Source organism: Ailuropoda melanoleuca, chromosome 6 (assembly GCF_002007445.2).
Source record: "Ailuropoda melanoleuca isolate Jingjing chromosome 6, ASM200744v2, whole genome shotgun sequence".
NCBI lineage: Eukaryota > Metazoa > Chordata > Mammalia > Carnivora > Ursidae > Ailuropoda > Ailuropoda melanoleuca.
Window position 1 is genome coordinate 56,071,507 of NC_048223.1, and position 19,007 is coordinate 56,090,513.

The following is a 19,007-nucleotide window of genomic DNA, read 5'->3' on the forward strand; positions in this document are numbered from 1 at the left end:
ATTATTTGTCATTTCAGTGCTGAGTTTCAAAAAGTGGTGTTGGGAATACTGGAGAGCAACATGCAGAAGAATGAAACTGGACCACTTTCTCACACCATACACAAAGATAAATTCAAAATGGGTGAAAAACCTAAATGTGAGACAGGAATCCATCAAAATCCTAGAGGAGAACAAAGGCTGCAACCTCTGTGACCTCAGTTGTGGCAACTTCTTACTCAGAGTTATGTCCCCTGAGGCGAGGGAAACAAAAGCAAAAAACAAACTACTGGGACTACAGCAAGATAAAAAGCTTCTGCACAGCAAAGGAAACAATCAACAAAACTAAGACAATCTGTGGAATGGGAAAAGATATTTGCAAATGACATATCTGATAAAGGGTTAGTATCCAAAATCTATAACTAATCAAACTCAACACCCAATGTTCTTTAAATAACAGCTTCCTCACCTCCCATTCACTCTTCAACCCGCCATTGTCCGCCACGGTCCCCATACTCCCTGACAATGCAGCAGCCGCACCCCCTCTCCCACACATCCAGATGCGGACTCTCCCAGAGGGCTGCCCTCCCACCCCATTCCTGGAGTCCAGCTCTGTCTTGGGCTCCCTCCTCCTCACATTCTCCACAAGCTGTCCTGTCCACAATTGTGGCCTGACCTCCATCTCCACACTGAAGCCTCCCAATCCTAAGACCAGACAGTCTTCCTAAGTTCCAAAGGCATGTATCTGGCTGCCTGTATTCAGTCACGTCAAGCTTGTCCAAACTCACCTCTTCTCTCCTCCTACATCCTGTACCATAGCAAATGGTACTGTGCGCACTCATTCACCTAAGCCCACCACACGGGAGCCACGCTGTCCCTTGCCCCGGGGCACCACAGCCCACGCACAAAGCACCCCCTGCCCCTGCCTTTGCGCTGCTGTTCACTCTGGCTGACACGTCCATCCTTTCTGAAAAAAATCTGACACATACACCACATTATATACAAAGTCACCATCTCAGATTTTTATTGTCTTTATTTAAAATATACTTAATGCATGCGTTAAATACAACATTTAATACATATAAAACTCTGTTATAAAGATTAAATAACAAACAGCCGTAAACCTATCAGACAAGCCGAGAACTAGCATATTACTAACAACCTGCATCCACCGAGGTGTCCCTCTGCGACCTGCTCAGGCTCCCCCCTCAGGGGTCACTACTCTGCTCAGCTTTGGTTTATCATTGTTGCTGCTTCTTTCCTTTACAGCACAGTTTTACGGTTTACACACGGTCAGACGACAGAGTCTTTGGTCTTGTTTTCAAGCTCCATAAAGACCGTATCACAGCACAGGGTCTCCTGGACTCTCCTTTTTTCTTATTTCCTGACATTCATTCTTACCGTTCAACACAGCTACAGTTTATTCACTTCCCCTGCTGAATAACAGCCTTCAGCGTGAATGCACCTGACGGACGTATCTATCCCCCGACAGACAGACGGACATTTTGGGTTTTTCGGTCCTTGACTGTTATGAAGATGTTACTATGAACGCTTGCCCACACCTCCAGCTGCATGTGTGCAAGTCTGCTAGCGACCTGTTGTCCGAGTCCAAGTTGTAAGCCAGGTCCTAAGGCGTGTGAGAGTTCAACTCTGGGAGGTAGCGTTGTCTTCTGAAGCCGAGGTGCTGGTCACAGGCCGCACTGTGACAGTCCTCACACAGCTCCTTTATCTCCCCGTATCGTCGAGCTCCTTAACTTCTGCAAAATACAGATGTAAATGGGATCTCGTTGGGGCCTTAGGTCATGTTTCCGGTCTCCGATGCTGTGGAACACCTTGTATATAAACCATGTGTATTTCCTCTTCTGGGAAATACCTTTTCCAGTCTAATTCTGTTGAGTTTCTTTCTTTCTTTTTTTTTTTTTAAAGATTTTATTTATTTGACAGAAAAAGACACAGCCAGCGAGAGAGAGAACACAAGCGGGGGGGGGGGGGGGGGGGGGAAAAGCAGGCTCCCAGCAGAGGAGCCTGATGTGGGGCTTGATCCCAGGACTCCCAGGACCCTGGGATCGCGCCCTGAGCCGAAGGCAACCGCTTAACGACTGAGCCACCCAGGTGCCCCTCCCTTTTTTTTCTTAAACAGGAATTCTCTATCTATTCTGCTTACTAATCGTTTGTCAATTAAGTGTATTACAAATATCTCAAGTCATGGCTTGTCTTTTCACTACTTTAAATTGCTTCTTGGCTTAACATCAGCCTTAAAAAACAGTTGATTTAATCATCTTTTCATTGTGGTTAGTGCTTTATGTCTCGAGGGATTATTTCCTGCCCTAAGGCTTGTCCACACAAACATTGAAATTATTATTATTTTTTATTTAAGACCTTAATATATTTGGAATTGATAGCTGCATAACACGTGAGGCAGAAACCAAATTTCACCTTTCCCTTCAGATAAGCATGGTTCCAGCACCCCGTGTGCAGTCACCCCGCCTCTCCTCCCAGATGTGCCGTGTCGTAAAGGTCAACACACGCACGTCTCACCTTCTGGGGCCTCAGTTCACGGTACCGTTCGGAATGCCCGCCTCTGCACCACATACAACAAAACCTACTACCTCGTAACCTCTTCTTCGCATCTGGAAGCACTAAGCCACTCTTAGCCCTTTGCTATTCCAAATAAATTTAAATATCTGCTTATCACACTGAACACAACCTCTCCTGAAATTTCTGTTGGAAATGGCACTGAACCTACAGGTCAGTTTGGGGAGATCTGATACCTCTACAACCCTTCATACTCCCGGTCATGAACAAAGACAGCTCTTCATTTGCTCCTACCTTGCTTCTTCATCCTGATCCCTCCAGTCCCACATCAGGCCTTCACCGAAGCACTGCCTTCCCCAGTGTCTCTACCGCCACCCCAACTAAAGTAGGCTAAGTGTGTCCTTCATGCGCTAACTTTTCAGACCCCTGCACTAGTCTAAGCCAAAGATGATACAGGCTGAGTGTGAGGTTTCGTCAAGCAGTGGTGGCACCATTCTTCATGACTGAATTTCACGACTGGAGAGGAACAAGACGAGACACACTGGGTCTGAGATGTCCGCCTGTCCGCCTGGAAGGGGCTGTTGGATGTATGCTGAGCTCTTCAGGACAGAGCTTAGATGGGGATGTGGAGTCAGCGAGATCACCCACTGAAACTACACGTGCTAAGGACGTCACTAATGACAGGCCCCTGACACCAGGATTTAAATGGACAGAGGAAAAAAAACTATGAAAATGGCTGAGAAATTATCACAAACACAGAAGGATAACCAGAGAGTTATGCCAAGGCGTAAGCAGGGAAAGGAGAGTTCTGAAGAAGTGGGTCTGTGCTGTCCAAGGCCACGCAGAGGACAATCACTGGGAAGGCCACGGGGTCTGACCTCTGAGAGGTCACGGATGCCAGAAGAGGCAGGTAAAAACCTAACTCACTGGGTTCAGGAGAGAAAGGGGGAGAAGGTGGGGGGCACACAGCAGACACTCAGTATCTGTTCAAGGGCAGGTGGGGGGACAGAAAGAAGGTGGACTATTGTCTACGTGAGTTCAGCTGTGAGCGCAGGGAGGACACAGGAGAATATCTCAGAGAAGAAATGGGGTGTCATACACCCCATCTCCCCACCATCCCACAAACCAGACTCCTCAGAGCGGACAGCACAGCGAGCAGCAGAGAGAGGGAGACCCAAACCAGCGCTGCTTCAGAGGGAAGAACAACATGGGATCCTCAGCAAAAATGACAACAGCGAGTGGGTTCATGCGACAGCCCCAGACAGTGACGCCCAGAACAGGCTCTGCATGGACAGGCACCGACACAGAAGAGACCCCGCGTTCAGAACGGCCACCTACCCGCCTTCCAAGTGTGTGACATACATAAGGGAGGGGTTTTCAACTTATATTTTATATTCTTTCATAAATATATATGTGCCTGAACTTGCATGACTGTGTCTGTCTTTGGAAAAAAAGGCATCCCGCGTGGGGTCAGATGAACAGTACATATAAGGAAGCCATTCTGTCACATAACTGGCTGAGGGAAGAGATGGTAAATAATGAAATCAGGAGACTCTAGGCAACTCTAATTCCGACGAAATACATTCAGATATTCGGAGGAGCTTACTCTTTCTCACAGAACAATGTACCAATACCAACACACTTGTTACGGAACAGAAAAGAAGTCTCCCTCTGAGAGACTCCCCCGAGTGTCTCAGGAAACCGAGTCCCGTTCTCGCTCACGCACAGACTGACTGTACCTCACGGCTGCGTTCGCTTCAAGGCAGCGATGGCTGAAAGGCCCGTCACTCTCTACGTCCACGCAGATACACTGCAGACGCACAGAGTTGTCCTTCTCGTCAGGTTTTTTCCCTTTGCCTCCAATGCACTTGAAGGCACATCTGCTAGGACTGCTTGGACCACGAGAGACGAGGGAGTGAGTGCAGATGGTTCACAGGACACGAAGGCGGCTTCCCTGTCCCGGTCCCAGTGGTCTAATCCCAGAAAGGGCAGCTCGTTCAGTCCATCGGTCATTATCACCTGTTCCCCTGGTGCTCCCTACTTCCCATCCACTCCCTTCCCAGGAAGACGAACTGTGCGCTCAGCTGCAGGCTACCCACTGAGCTCTACAGAAGCTACCGTTTATTAGGCACATCCTGAGAGTCAGACCCCCGGCTACCTGCCCCACATGCGTCACCTCACTCACCCACCCCTCAGGCCCATGGCAGAGGAGCTGGTATCGCTGTCCCCATTTTACAGATGAGAAGACAGTGCTGGAGAGTGGAAGCCATGTGCCCACGTCGCACAGCCAGTGGCAAAGGTGAAATGTGAATCCAGGGGCGCCTGGGTGGCATAGTGGTTAAGCGTGTGCCTTCGGCTCAGGGCGTGATCCTGGCATTCTGGGATCGAGCCCCACGTCAGGCTCCTCCGCCATGAGCCTGCTTCTTCCTCTCCCACTCCCCCTGCTTGTGTTCCCTCTCTCGCTGGCTGTCTCTATCTCTGTCAAATAAATAAATAAAATCTTTAAAAAAAAAAAAAAAAAAAAGAAATGTGAATCCAGGTATGTCTGACCTCAAAGTCCATGTTCTGAGCTGTTTCCCCCAAAATAACCAAGAACACATCAATGTGCTGTTCCTACACAGCAAGAATCTGCAGCTGGGTCGGCGCAGAAATGGGGGGATCGAGTGGAATCATTCTGCTCATCCGGCCAACTCTGCCCACAGGACACTGCAGCTGAGCCAAGAGCCCACTCGACTCCAGGAAACAGCTACAAGACACTAACTACCCTGAACAGCCAGCCCCTCCTTCTCCCTCAGGGCAGGGACCAGGAAACTGGAACACCCCTGTTCGAGCACAGTAGGGCAAACAGCCCGAGCATTTCTGGGCAGCCGACGGTGAGCGCGGGCTTTCCGCCAAAGGGACTTCTGCACCCATGTAATCGGGACTTTAGAAAATGAAAATGAGCGCTTCCTGGGGGAGAGGAGAGTTACACTTTCTTCCCTCTCAGAGTCTGCTGTTGCAACCATTTAGATTAAAACGCCCCATTTCGCACAGTGTGATTTTGCCACAGGGTCACATTTTTCTATACGTTTCTCTATTCAGCTAAGTCTCAGGCCTTTTTCTGAGAGAGCAAGAGAAGGAAAAAAAAAAAAAGTGAGTGGCCTCCTAGACTCAAGAATGAAAGGAGCAAGCTGACTTGCTTTGAAATGCAGAAGACCTCTATCTCCAGCTTGTCCATCCAGGAAAACCCCCAGAGCCCTGCTTGCTGCTCTTCGTTCAAGGTCCCCTGGAAAGCAGCCGCTTGCTTTCCGAGGGCACAAGAAGGCCCTGCCCCTCCACAAGCTTCCACCAAACAGTCTTCCAAAGCCTGAAGCAGAATGAACGTCGCCCAGGGGCCTCCGGGCTCGTGTGCTGCCACTACCACTATTCATTTTAAAGGCACCCTAGACTATATTTCCTTGAGGATCCGCAAGCAGAGAAAGGATTTAAAAAAAAGAAAAAGTTACTCTATGTCGTATCCCAAAATGGGTCCCAGCCATTTCTCAACCTCGGCCACGGACATGTTCTTCCGCACAGCGTAGTCCTCAATCTGCAAAAGACCGAAAGCGACATATCAAATCCAAATGACCGGACTTTCCGAAGTGGGCTTGCCGCACGGCTTGCTAGGAAACGTGAAACGCCTCCCATTTCTTGTCTCAAGAGCAGTCTACTGAGCTAAATGGAGATGGGTACTTACTACTCACCACGTCCCTCAATCCCTGGGCAGAACACAACATGCAGTAAACATACGGTGCCGGGACGCTTGCTGCAGCGAGTGTGCTGGGGGCGTGCACGTGTGAACAGGAGCGCGAGATCCGGGTAACGAGCCGACGTCAAAATGAGACTAACGGGGTAAATTTCGTCACGCTTTCCCTCCCTTTTTATTCTCACTCACATGTCAAATAAAACAGTTTCTAAGGCTCCATTTGAGACAAGACAGGCATCCAGAGAAGTCATACACAACGAAACACCTAACTTACCTGATCCTTGGAAATTTTCCCCACTGCAAAGTATTTCGACTTCAAATTGGAGAAGTAGAGGCCAGATACCGCTGAAGCAGGTGCCATTGCTAAGGACTCCGTTAACCTAATGCCTGGAGAGCAACAAGGGGGGGGTATGCTGACTTCTCCTAGCACCTAGCACAGGGCCAGGCAGTTCGCAGCACCCAGTAAGAGCTTGTGTAAGAGGGAACAGGTGAATGAAAGTGAGCTCATGCCTTCTAGGTGGACACATGACACAGCATGAAATTCGGGCCAATCTCCTCTAACCCAGGGGGACAGGCCTGGAAAAGACTGCCCCCCACCCTACCCCCCCACCAGTCCTCCGACATCAGAGACAGAGGCCCCCACTTGCTCCTAAGCCTGGGCCTCTCAGAGATGGAGCGCCAGCCCTGGCAGGAAGGCACCATCTAGACCCCAGGCTCCTGCCCCTTGGGAGGACCAACGGTGGGGCCCTGAGAACGAGCCCACAGCAGGACTCAGAGGGAGCACCGGGCTGTCCCATCTGAGCACTCATCTTATGGATGAAGAACAGCAGAAAGCTTAAACACTTTGCCGGAGATCACCAGGTAGTTTACGGCAGGGAAAGACTCGAACCCATATCTCACAACTCTGGGAGTCCACGCCATTCCTGCCAATGTACGTCCAAACGCCTCAGCCCCTCACCTGAACCCAAGTCCCTTTCACCTGATCAGCACTGACGGCACGCTCCTCATTTATTCCACCGACACTGTTAACCGTGTTAATAAAGGGTAAAAGCCAGGAGAGGGAAGAGCTGGGGGGCGGAAGCAGTGTCCAGAGACGTGGTCTGAGGGTGTCGTGAAGAGAAGGTGACATGAAGTACGTCACTGAAGGTCGCTAATGGAGAGAGCAGAAGCAGCGACAGCCCCATAGCAGGGAATCGGGGCACCAGATGGGCGGGTGGTATGATAAGCTAATTCTCATCCATTATAGGTTACGAGAAAGTAAAGGAAATGGATCAATCTAAAAGTGGGAGCGTGAGACGACTATTCAATAATGTGGACGTAAAACAGCGTGATCAATAGCTCGATGTGAAAAAGGGTGGGATTTCACCCTCAGCCTTTCCCCATGTTGACACGTGTGGCCACGTGTGCACTGCTGTGATAGGAGCACACCCGTGACTCGCATGGGGAAGGAGGCCCCCCGCTCCCCACACGCACCCGTGCACCGCTCCACATCAGCAAGCTTCCACATGGTGAGCTTCTCGCTGTGGTCGGGCTGGCTGGGGTAGCCGGGAGCCGGCCGGATACCCTCGTATCGAAGCCGCCGCAGGTCGGCGACATCCAGCTGCTCACAGCTGCAGTAGGCCCACAGCTCCCGGCGGACCCGCTCGTGGAGCTCCTCCGCAAAGGCCTGCAGTGGGGAACGAGGCGTGCGTGGGCAGGGGCAGGAGCCCCCTGCACCAGCGCCCCGCCTCCCGCCACCCCCGCCCGCCATCAAAGCTGACCAGGGCGCCCCTCGCCTGCTCCACAACTGGGAGGAACTGGGCAAGAGGGGCCGGACTGGATTCTCTGCTCACTTGTCGCTTCATTAGCTGCTCTCTGCCCCATTTTGGCCTCAGCCTGGCTCTGACGTATCCTCGTCAAGGTTCTGGGGATTCAAGGGCCTTGAACTGAAACATTTCCCTGATAGTGGCCTCGAGGAGAAGCGGGGACCATTACAGCGGCCAGTTCCTCCCGTCAGCCTCAGGAAAAGGAGAGGGGACCCGGCCACGCACAGGAAGAGGAGGAATCTACAAACAGTCGCGACATGGCAACGAGGAGCCTGGCACAGAAACCTGTCCTGAATTTTCAGGCTCCTCAGGAAAACGTCACAACAAGCAACGGGAGACATCAGCACAAGAGCCAAGAGGTCGCAGTTCTAAGGACAGCGACAAACCATGGCATCTCTGGAGGTTTTCTTTGGTCAAAAGCTGATGTATGAGAGCAATTCAAGATTTAAAATTGTGTGTGAGGGACGCCTGGGTGGCTCAGTCGTTAAGCGTCTGCCTTCGGCCCAGACCGTGATGATCCCAGGGTCCTGGGATCGAACCCCGCATCGGGCTCCCTGCTCAGTGGGGAGCCTGCTTCTCCCTCTCCCTCTGCCCCTCCCCCGGCCTGTACTCTCCCTCTCTCTCTTTCTTACACGTGTGTTCATTCTCTCAAATAAATAAATAAATAAAACTGTGTGATGCTAACACCAGCCTCATCTGACTCAGTGGAAACAGAACAGCAGGACAGGGATGCTAAGGGCTGCTCAGCACCCAGCACCGTCACGGGCTCCCCACCCCGTCCCCTGTGCCGCTCTACCTCAGCCAGCCGGTCTCCCAGAGCCTTGACCATGATGCTGCTGTAGTCGTCACACTCCTGCTCGTAGGCCTTGCTCAGCTCCTCCACCCCGAAGCAGGCGACAGCAAACAGGCCCAGGTAGTCGCGGACGCCAGAATGCAGTGGAGCGATGAAGTCCGAGAGGCAGTGGTATGGGTCCGTGCTGGCAGAGTCCTTCTCGGCCTTCAAACCCAACCAGTGGACAGATGGACCGTTAGCACAGATATGGGAGCAACGCGCAAAAGACAGCAATCTAATCTCTTCAGACAGATCTAAGCTTCACAGAGGCACGTCTGTTTTGTTCCCTGTTACATCCCCAGTACTTAGAAGAGGGCCTGATACGTAGTGAGTATTCGATAAATATTTGTGGAATCAACAAATGAAATACAATTCTGAAAAAATATGTGACATGACAGGCAGTCGAGAAACCACGAATTCGCTCCTTCCCACATTTACTACATGCCTCCAGGCACTATGCTAGCAACTAGAACCCTAAACATTCATACAAAAACAATTTCCCCCAAAAATGTTTTCAATTCAAGATCAACAGTAAATCCTGAAGTTACATCCAAAAGGGATGTAAGCCTCTACTTAGCATTAACAGACGCAGTTCAACAAACGTCCAGTCAGCAGCCCAGGGCCCCGTGCTGCCCGCCACAGCGGTGGCTCAGGAGACCGTGGAGGACGCCCCTGGGCCGGCCTGACAGCAAACCAAGATTCAGCAACCCAGCTTCCGGGAGTCTCTCCTCCAGGCCACGTGCCCGTCCTTGCCCATTTCTCATTCCCAGCTGATGACGGACTCCCCCCGCCACCAAGAGGACAAATAAGGTCATACGTATATTTCACAGTCAACAAACACTTGCTGAGAAGACCAACAGCTAGTAACTGCTGTTTACTGAGTGCTTACAGTACGTCAGGCACCATTCTTGCTGCCCTACGCGAATTTGCTAATTTCATGCTGTCAGCAACTATGAAGTAAGGAAATGATACCATCAGTTCCACTGCACAGATGGGAAGCCTGAGGCCAACAGAGCTTGATCGGCAAGCTCAGCGTCAGACGGTGGTAGGTTTGGGGGTCTGATACCACAGCTCATGCTGCTGACCGCTGTATGGCACTAAGACTCATCACTTCATCCATGAGTGGCACACCAGAGGCTTCAGAGCTGTCATTTGCTGGCTGGCTCTGGAAACCAGCACAGCCTAATCAACACTGGGCAGAAAATGGTTAAATGGCCAGAAGGTGTTTGATAATGGCCCCCGGAAATGTCACAGAGCTCAGGGACTGCTAGGCGGGGAGGAGCGGCTTTCCAGCTGTACTCTGTCCATCAACCATTCTTCGCTAACAAAAGCCAGAGGGAGACACAGAGCTTCCGGCACCACAAGGAGAGACAGGCCACAGAGCCCCACAGCTCTGAAGAGTCGGCCACTGCAGGCACTGAGACAGAAGCCTCCCAGAGCGGTGAGTGGCTGCAGCCAGAATCTTCCGGAACACTGGAAGAGAGCACCTCCTCAGCAGGAGCTAACATACGCACGTCGAGATGTCATTCTATGAAATGCCCTCACACAGTCTGCCACAGCCTGCCTGGTCACGAACGCTGTCGGACGTAAAAAAATCAGGCCAGGGCAGAGGTCTGTGACCCGAATGACACCTGCAGAAACAAAGGCACCAGCTGGCCGGGGAGGAGCGGCAGAACGCAACACCAGAGCCAGCAGCCTCGTGTGCTGTGGTGCTGGAGCCTGGGTGCTGACAGGAGTGATGGAGCTGCCCTCCCTCTTATTATGGTATGAATGTCCCAAATTTCAGAACCCCTTCAGATGCTGTTACAGCGAAACAACCTGTCATTATAAATCACGCGGTGGTTATGATTACAAGCAACACCATCACTTCTGAAGGACTGAAAATGGCAGGGGAACTCTGCGGGACGATTTACTGTAACTTTTGTTAATGGCTCTGCTGAGTTCTGGCTCCAATTCTGGACGAGGACAACTATTTCTCACAGTGGCCACAGGGACATGCACATGGTATCTGCATTCTCCTGGTGGGGACACAGGAGAGGCAGCCATGCTGAGAAGTGCCCATTCTTGCCACACTGAGAGAAGCCAGTGCTGTGAAGGGACAGCCACCGGGTGTGCACAAGCAGGGCCCTCCCCTCTAAAGCTGTGCACTTAGCGCCATCTCCATCAGCCTTCCACCCCCACTGCCTGCGGAATGGAAACATGAACTGTCTCCGGCAAGGCGATGTGCAAGTGAATTAAGACGGTCCATCCAGCACCCACCTCAGCCCCTGCCCCTCGCATTCAGCAAACGTGTGCTCCCGCCTGTCTTCCCCTTGAGAAAGGGAGCCACGGCCTGTTTTAGTAACATGCATGGACGCAAACCCATGTTTTTGATCAAGGACGTGATCCTCCGTGTGTGACCCCTGAAGCAGCAACAGCGTGTCCCACCAGCCTGTCCAATGGCACATCAGACACCGCTCTCCTGCTGGTGCCCGAGGGGCCGGCCTCCCAGCCCACACTGGCTCCTTCTCTCCTCGGCCTCGGACCTGAGCGTGGTCATGTGGGGTGAGGTGGGCAGACCTATCATGAGTGGGCAGCTCAGGCTTACTTAATTCTCATGCACGTGGGTCGGTAGCAGCGCGGCCCCCGTACCTGCTGCCTCAGCCCGTGGAAGGTAGCTATGGGCTCTGCGGCCTGCGGCGTGGCGCCCTCTGCGTACAGGTGGATGTCGTCTTCCACGCTCTGTGCCGGCCAAAACCCCACCACGCCCCTGGCTCGGAGCTTCTTCTGACTGATCAGCACTTCCAGCATGTTTTGGGCATCATCATAGACTTTTCTGGCCTCTTCACCTATTAGGAAAACATGGTAAGAATTCACTTAAAACTGCCAATGATAGCCAGCTTTTAAACCCACTTCTGCTCCTCAGCCGTGTCTCCCGTCCCCGCCTTTCCTCTCACTTCACTGGTGCTTGTCCGCGGCTGAGGGTTAGCGGTTCAGGATGACTGCAGCGCCCCTAAATGCTTCTGTTCAGCAAAGGGCAGAGAGCCCAACAGTCAGACAGCGGGTGAAACAAAGCCGGCCAGATCCTCCCGTCACCAACCTTCCTCAAGCACCCATCACTCCAGTGACCTCACGGTGGCCTCTGGGGCCGCGGAACGGGAGGACAAGGGAAGTGTGTGGCTTCAGTGCTGCACTCGGGTGGCTGTCCCCGCGCAGGGGTGCCAGGCTCCCCTCGGCCCTCACCCCAACCTCCCAGCAGAGCACCCCTCCACCTTGCTCTCCTCTGGCTCTTTCCTAATCCTCTGAGGGGCTTGGCACTGTGATGCCAGGCCTCTGGGGGTAGAGTCTGGGGGTGGGGCTGGGCCTGAGAAGTGGGGCCAGCGGTTTCCCAGCTCACCCACGTCTCCAGCTTCTCACCCTCTCCCCACACCGGCTGTCCAGGCACCATGGACTCCTGGCATTTCCCCCAAAGGGCACCTGTGACTGTGACTTCCCCTCCTCCAACTCCTCCGCCCAGGACACCTTTTTCTCCAGGGACATCTCATACCCCCGTCCCAGTCCCTCCCACTTCATCTTCAGAAAGTACTTCACATTCCACCTGCCCCAGAAAGCCTCCCCTGGCCTCCCAGTCTGAGATGTCTCGTTTTGTGACCACAAAAGCCCTGGGCTCAGCCCCACGGGAGGAGCTCGGCACGCCACGCAGAAACTGCCCATCGCTGGTGGCCACACAAGCTGGGAGCCACGCACCAGACAGCAGGGGTTACCCCCATCACCTTCTGCTCATCCCCAGTGCCCGACACAGAGCCTGCCTTGTAACTGAGGTCGATGAGCATTTATCAAAGAATGGATCCACAAAATGCCCAATTATCCCATAAATAAGGACCAATCTAGCAGTTTAAAAGCACAGCAGAGCTGAAAAGGTAAATGATACCCTATGTTACAGGTTAGATGATAGCAATAAACTATTATCCGACAGAATCCAAACCCTCTGCTTCTCATCTTCAAATCCCAATACTACGTCTTGAACAGTAGAGCAGAAAGAAAGGGCTCACTCAACTAACCTACAGTTTTGTCCTTAAATATCTTGGGAAAGCTTCGATTCGGGTACTTGCCCCGGAGCTGCCAGACATCGAAGAAGGGTTTCCAGTCGATGTAGGCCACCAGCTTCCGCAGGTCATAGTCTTCGAAGACCCGAGTCCCAAGAAATGTGGGCTTCACTGTAGGAAGAAGTCCTGATGTCAAGGCCGATGCCGGGGGCCTGGGGCTGAGCTGCCTGCACGTGACGCCTCCCCGGCCCGCTCTTCCCAGCTCTGGGCCTCCCCCCACCTCAGCCTGTTGGATTTGTTTTACAAAGAGCGGAACTTTAAATGATCACGGAGAAGGAATAACTCCGCCGCGAATCTTAAACAAGTCTTCCTGGGGAGCTGACTGTCTACACTGCCCTTGGAAATTCTTCTCTCAGCCCTCCGGTCCAAGAGAAAAGACTTGGGTTTCCCCTCGCCTGCACGAATGAAGCCAGGGCTACAATAAATGTCACTGTAGAAAGACACACGCAGTAAACCACTTAGAAAAATGTTAGAAACATGAATCAATCATCTCTACCACCCACTGCTAAACACATACGCAGGCAAAATATAACAAAATGCACAGAAACAAGGCATAAAATTCAGGATCCTGGGGGGGAGGGGCACTAGGGAGACTTCCACTACATATGCTTTGTTTTTTTAAAATGGGCACCAGGTTATTACTTTTTCTTTTTTAAAGATTTTATTTATTTGTCAGAGAGAGCAAGCGCACAAGCAGACAGGAGGGACAGAGGGAGAGGGAGTGGCAGACTCCCTGCTGAGCAGAGAGCCCGACACAGGGCTCAATCCGGGGACCCTGGGATCACGAGCTGAGCCAAAGGCAGATGCTTAACCGACTGAGCCACCCAGCACCCCCGCACCAGGTTATTTCCTAGGTGGCTAGTGGGTATACATGGGTGTTCAACACATTGTTCTTTACACCTCCCTGCGAGTCTACAATAGACCATAAGTGAATTGATGACAAAGAATTTGGAGACAGACGGTGCCCCGGGGCTCTTTGGGACACCAGCAGCGGCATTACTGCACCCCACCCCCCAAGCCTACAGGGGGTCGGACCAGAGTCAGATGCCGCAACCATGCCACCAGCTTCCTGGCCCCATGTCCTCAGTCCCTGCTCCATAAAGAGGGATCAGAGAACTTACCCTCTCCTACTCATCTCAGGTGCTCTGGGATAACACCGGAGCCTCAAGAGTACGCCTGTGTCACCAGATAGTCACTGGTAGACGTGAGAGGGAGAAAAGTCCAGGGAAAGTAGGAACTGCTTCTTACTTCTGCCTGGGGGACTCTATCTTCCCATACACGCTCACAGTAGCTCTTTCTCATTTGTTGCTGGTCATCTTTTCACTATTCATAACAATCTCTTCTTAATACTCTATTGCGTTCATGTGTTTGACCACTAAGAAGAAACTACAGATTTCCTCTGGATGAATGTTCCCTCTTGCCTTGTAGTCACTGAAGGATGCTATTCTGGAATTTTGCCACCAAGGACCTTAGAGAAGAGCCCTTCTTTCTCCCTTCAGCGACTTCCTGCGACTACTGGAAGATTGGGTTGTCCGCAGAAACATCTCTGTGGGCTGTGCCTCAGGGCCTCGGCCCTTCGGAAGCAGCAGGTGCAGAGCCCACAGCGGCCCCACCCTGGGGACAGACAGCCATTCAAAAAGTATCACCACTGCTGCCCAGCACCGTGGGCCTTCAGAGGATGTCTGCGGAATGGTGTTGGATGTTTGGGTTAAAATGGGACTTTCCCTTGGATGTTTTTTTAATTTCATAGTGAAAGGTAAAGGGAAAATAATAGTTGGACTATACAGTGATTTACATTTTTCAAAAGTTGATCTTCTTTTATCCTCACCACCTTTCTAGGGTAACTCCTTCTGACACATTAGAAACTGCCAACCATGGAAGTGAGACGTTCGATGTCATTCAGTGACTCGGAGCCAGGAGCCAAACCGGGAGTAGAACCCGGGCCTCCTGACTCCCGATGTGGCACTGTTCCCACTGAACCACACTGAACTGGGCAGGACTGACAGTAGAACCAAGCTCACCTATATTTCCAATGTAATGCTCTCCACTCTGCCAAGCAAATGTGGAACACAGATGTTATGAGCAAGGAGAGCGGATCTGAGGTATTACCTCGGAAACACGGACGCAAGTAATACAACCCCTGTTCACCCGGTCTCAGTTCTGCATTTGTACCTCATGCCTCTCTGAGTGGGTCAAAACATCTCCCATGTTTTATTCCCTCATGAACACCCCTGCAAGGCAAGAGAGGTGGCTGGAAATAAGAAAGGGAAAAACAGAACAGAAGAGAGGGAAGCATTCAGAGAGAGAACGGGAGAGAGTGAACAGGAAACAGGAGCACTACTTTGCTGGAATGTCCCAAAGGCCTGTTCAGGGTGAGGGCATCTTCAATCTCAGGCACCCCACGTCTGCACCTGGGCCTGCCCTGAGACCCAGGCCACTCAGCGACAGCACCACCCAAGCAGGTCTCCAGAACTTACGTCAAGCTGCGGGGGGGCCCCTCGAGCCCCGCACACAGGAAAGAGTGTGTGTCAGAAGACACACCAGAGAGAGAATGCCAGTAACCTTTCGTGCCCTGACCGAAACACAGGGTCTTCACATGTGAGTGGGGACAACATTCACTACAGTGTTGTGTCAAGCACTCAAGAGATGCTGTGGTCAGTCCGGTCCTCTGCAAATGGTACCGATCTACTTTTCAATCATCACTGTCCTTCGTCACCATTATTAGACACAATTAAGAGTCTCCAGCTGCCTATTTGATTCTGTAGCCGAGTAAATGCAAACGCCTCTCCAGCTCACATTATCACACACAGCCTTTTCCTAACCGACAGCCAGACAGACCTGGAGGGGGCTCTGACAGCCAGTCAATATGGAAACCATTTTTTCTAGCTTGACTTAAGGTTAAGTATCTTCTCTCCTATGAAAAAAAGAAAATTTTAGTCAGAGACTTAGTTCCTCAGCCTCTACTATGAAATTATGTCCAAAAAGCTAGTACATGACTTTTGTAAAAAACACACACACAAAGAAACCCCACAAATGCTTTTATTACTAAAACTGCATATCCTAAAAAGCTCTTCCTTTTCCACCCAGTATGGCTTCACATCAGCAGCAGAACAGTTACAGAGTAAAGATTCAGTAAATACCATTAAATGTCGGTATGTAGATCCCTTAACCATGCGGTAAGCCTGGCAACGGGGCGGCGTCCTGCCTGTCCTTTTAGAACACCCGAGGCCGGGGCTAACTGGCCTGCTGTCAACCGGCCCTGGGACCAGAAGGCAGAGCTAAGAAACTGTCACCGGCGGGCAGATGTAAGGAGAGGCGGAAAGCCAACCACAGGATTTGGGGCTAGTCAACGCCTCACAAACACCTGTCTTCTCCACACCATTTGTTGTCTCCTTTCGCTCACCTGGCCACTCCCAAAGTGCACCCCACCATGGACAAGGTCCAACAGGCAGATGAACCAGGAAGAAATCACTTCTAATGAGTGATTATGCCTGCTTTCCAAGGATTCCCTGAAGCTTATCTAGAGAGGGACAGTGCTTGAAACACTGCTCTGCACTGTCTGCGCAGGGCAGTAGGGAGAGAGGGGACTACGGTCCTGTCTGACGTCTTCATTTTCTTCCATTATTTCAAGAACATGGATCCGGGGGAGTCATTTCCACACACCGTCTCAGTTCCTGTTTTCCTGCTGGGTATGTTTTATTCGTTCTCACAACTCTGCTATCTGGCACAGCACCTAACACCTACTGTGTACCCAATAACTGTTTGATGGAATAAAAGAAATTAATTTTAGCATAACCCCAAATTACTGGGAACTCAGACACCAGAGAATTCTGATTTGAACGAGAAAACAGGGCTTCTCTAAAATGATTCTAAACCTTTGCCCTCCTTAGAACAATATTAAAAAATACAGGATTGTTTTAATGCCCAAACTAGCAGGGACCTGTTGTTGTCACTTACCTTGAGAGACTCATAATGGTCCTGTCTAATATCTTCATATTCTTCCAGGATCTCCTCAAAAAATTCATCCTTTAGATTCTCATCTAACAGCTGCGAGCACTGAACAGGCAAGATTGAAGTTCAAGAACCACAGAGGAGCAGCAGGGGACAAAACAGGAACAACACTGGTCAGTTCTGCTTTCCCTCGTTCACGCCATTCCCCCCCCCTTCACCGGCTTCGCTAAGTCCTGCCGGGGTGTGCAGTCAGGGTCACCGCAGTAGACCTAGGACGTCCAACTCACACATTCCAGCTCTTAATGGGTCCTGAGAGATAAGCTTATCTAAGCCCTTGCGCTATCCTGCCTGGTAAATCTCCATCCACCCAGAGTCCTGGGCCACCCCGGGCAGTTTATGCTAACAATGTGATTTCGGGGGAGACCTGGCTTATGTGGGATCTGTCTGACCTCTGGACTAACTAAGGCCAGTCAGGTACTCAAAGCATTCCATTCCTACGGACTGACTCCCAGCAGAAGCCCCGGATTCCAAGGCTCGACTGAGCTTCCCTGGTCAGCAATGCGCTGCCCTTGGTGTCCCGAGTCACTCGTGGAAGGATTATGTGCTGTCCGCAGACTCCACGGGGGGACGATGCCTGGAAGCTGGTGCATGGTCTTTCCTGGATTCCACCCTTTGTATCTTTTGCCTCTGCTGATGCTAGCCTGTACCCTTTCCCGGCAACACAGCGTGATTGTGAGTATAATGGTGTTTCTGAGTTCTGTGAGTCCCTCTTCGAAATCACCGAAGTGGAGGGTGGTCCTGGGCACCCTCGCCACACACGAGTTAGGTATTGCTCTTCTGTGCTGCAAAGGTACTCGGTGCACCTCTCCCTCACTGCATTTCCCACAGGCTGTCGGCACCTGTGTATCTACTTGGCTCACTAGAGGATGACCCTTGGAGGGCAGGGCTGCACCTTTACCGCCTTCGCGTCCCCAGCTTCTAGCTCTGTGCCTGGCACGTACAAGGTGCCTCCTCACTAAATGTCTCCTGAAGGAATGAGGCTCATCCTCACAGTCAACTATGAGCTTCTGCTAAGGAAAGAAAGGAAACCCATCATCGGGGAAATGTGAGGCGACTCAGTCAATTGTAAAACTAGGAACAGTTTCACAGTATCGTTTATGACTGGGGTCATCAAGGTGGTGGGAGAACAGCCACCCCAAAGCTCAAAATACAACCACCAAGAAAGAGGAAATGGCTGATCACCATCAGCTCGAAACCCCACGTTGCCCCATCTCCTCTCTCAGCCTCCAGCTGGGTCTTCCAACACAAGGGCCTGGAAGGTCAGTATCATTATGTGAAACTGACCAAGTCACACTGGACAATGGCTGGGATGCCCACCGGCTTGAAAGGTCTATAATTCTACGTGAATTTTCTAAGCATCTCCAACAGCAATCCAATCCCCTAAGAATTAGTGTAAAGCCAAATCACCTTAAGGAACCTAATCAGAAAAGACCTTTGTGACAAGCCTAACAACAGGCTCCTGAATGGAATTAACACCACAAAGTACTTCCCAGCTTTCCCTCCACCTTAGCTCGAGGGGTCCTCACTTGGGAAAGCCAGCAGAGCTACGTGAAGACAGGAAGGGGATGCCGACTCGAGCTCCCCGCAGTACATGCACTCTGCTACACGTTAGACTCTGAGAAAACAAAACCCTGATTTTCTAAACGTCCAAAGAACTTTTAACAGGACTCTGACAGCTCCCAGTGGGCAGACGGGCACTCAGAGTACACGGAGCTGGCACCGTCCACACCCCAGGGGCCCCAGCTCCCAGAGCCAGGGTGACAAGCCCCTCCCTGCCCAGTCTGACTTGCTTCATGGAAACAAGCTCACGGCCCATGAGACGGGCTGATGTTTGTGATCTTTCCACCACAAAATCAGAGCTCGTTGTGGGTTTTCATGTCAATCACTTACACGTTTTACTCTTTTATTCTTCATTTTTCGTAATGATTACAGCACAGTGAGAGGGAAGAAGTTGAAAATAGAGTTTATAAAAGGAGGAGGTTAAGATGGCGGAGGAGTAGGGGACCCCTTTTTCAGCCGGTCCCCTGAGTTGAGCTGGA

At 51.5% G+C, this 19,007-nt stretch overlaps 1 protein-coding gene across 7 annotated transcripts in view; it reads right to left on the reverse strand.

The window, feature by feature from the left end:
* Positions 1 to 971: 971 nt before the first annotated feature.
* Positions 972 to 19,007, reverse strand: part of MTR (5-methyltetrahydrofolate-homocysteine methyltransferase) — a 113,600-nt gene continuing 95,564 nt past the window's right edge. For 2 of the 7 annotated variants that reach the window (XM_034662446.1, XM_034662445.1), the window contains exons 26-34: positions 16,915 to 17,013; positions 15,796 to 15,871; positions 12,913 to 13,068; positions 11,504 to 11,700; positions 8,837 to 9,037; positions 7,709 to 7,901; positions 6,510 to 6,622; positions 5,997 to 6,079; positions 4,616 to 4,989 (exon numbers count right to left, since the gene is read on the reverse strand). In XM_034662446.1, the coding sequence (XP_034518337.1) occupies positions 4,908 to 4,989; positions 5,997 to 6,079; positions 6,510 to 6,622; positions 7,709 to 7,901; positions 8,837 to 9,037; positions 11,504 to 11,700; positions 12,913 to 13,068; positions 15,796 to 15,871; positions 16,915 to 17,013 (1,200 nt within the window). In that variant the 3' untranslated portion in view covers positions 4,616 to 4,907. The other 5 variants (XR_004626101.1, XR_004626102.1, XM_019809303.2 and 2 more) reach the window with 5 other exon arrangements.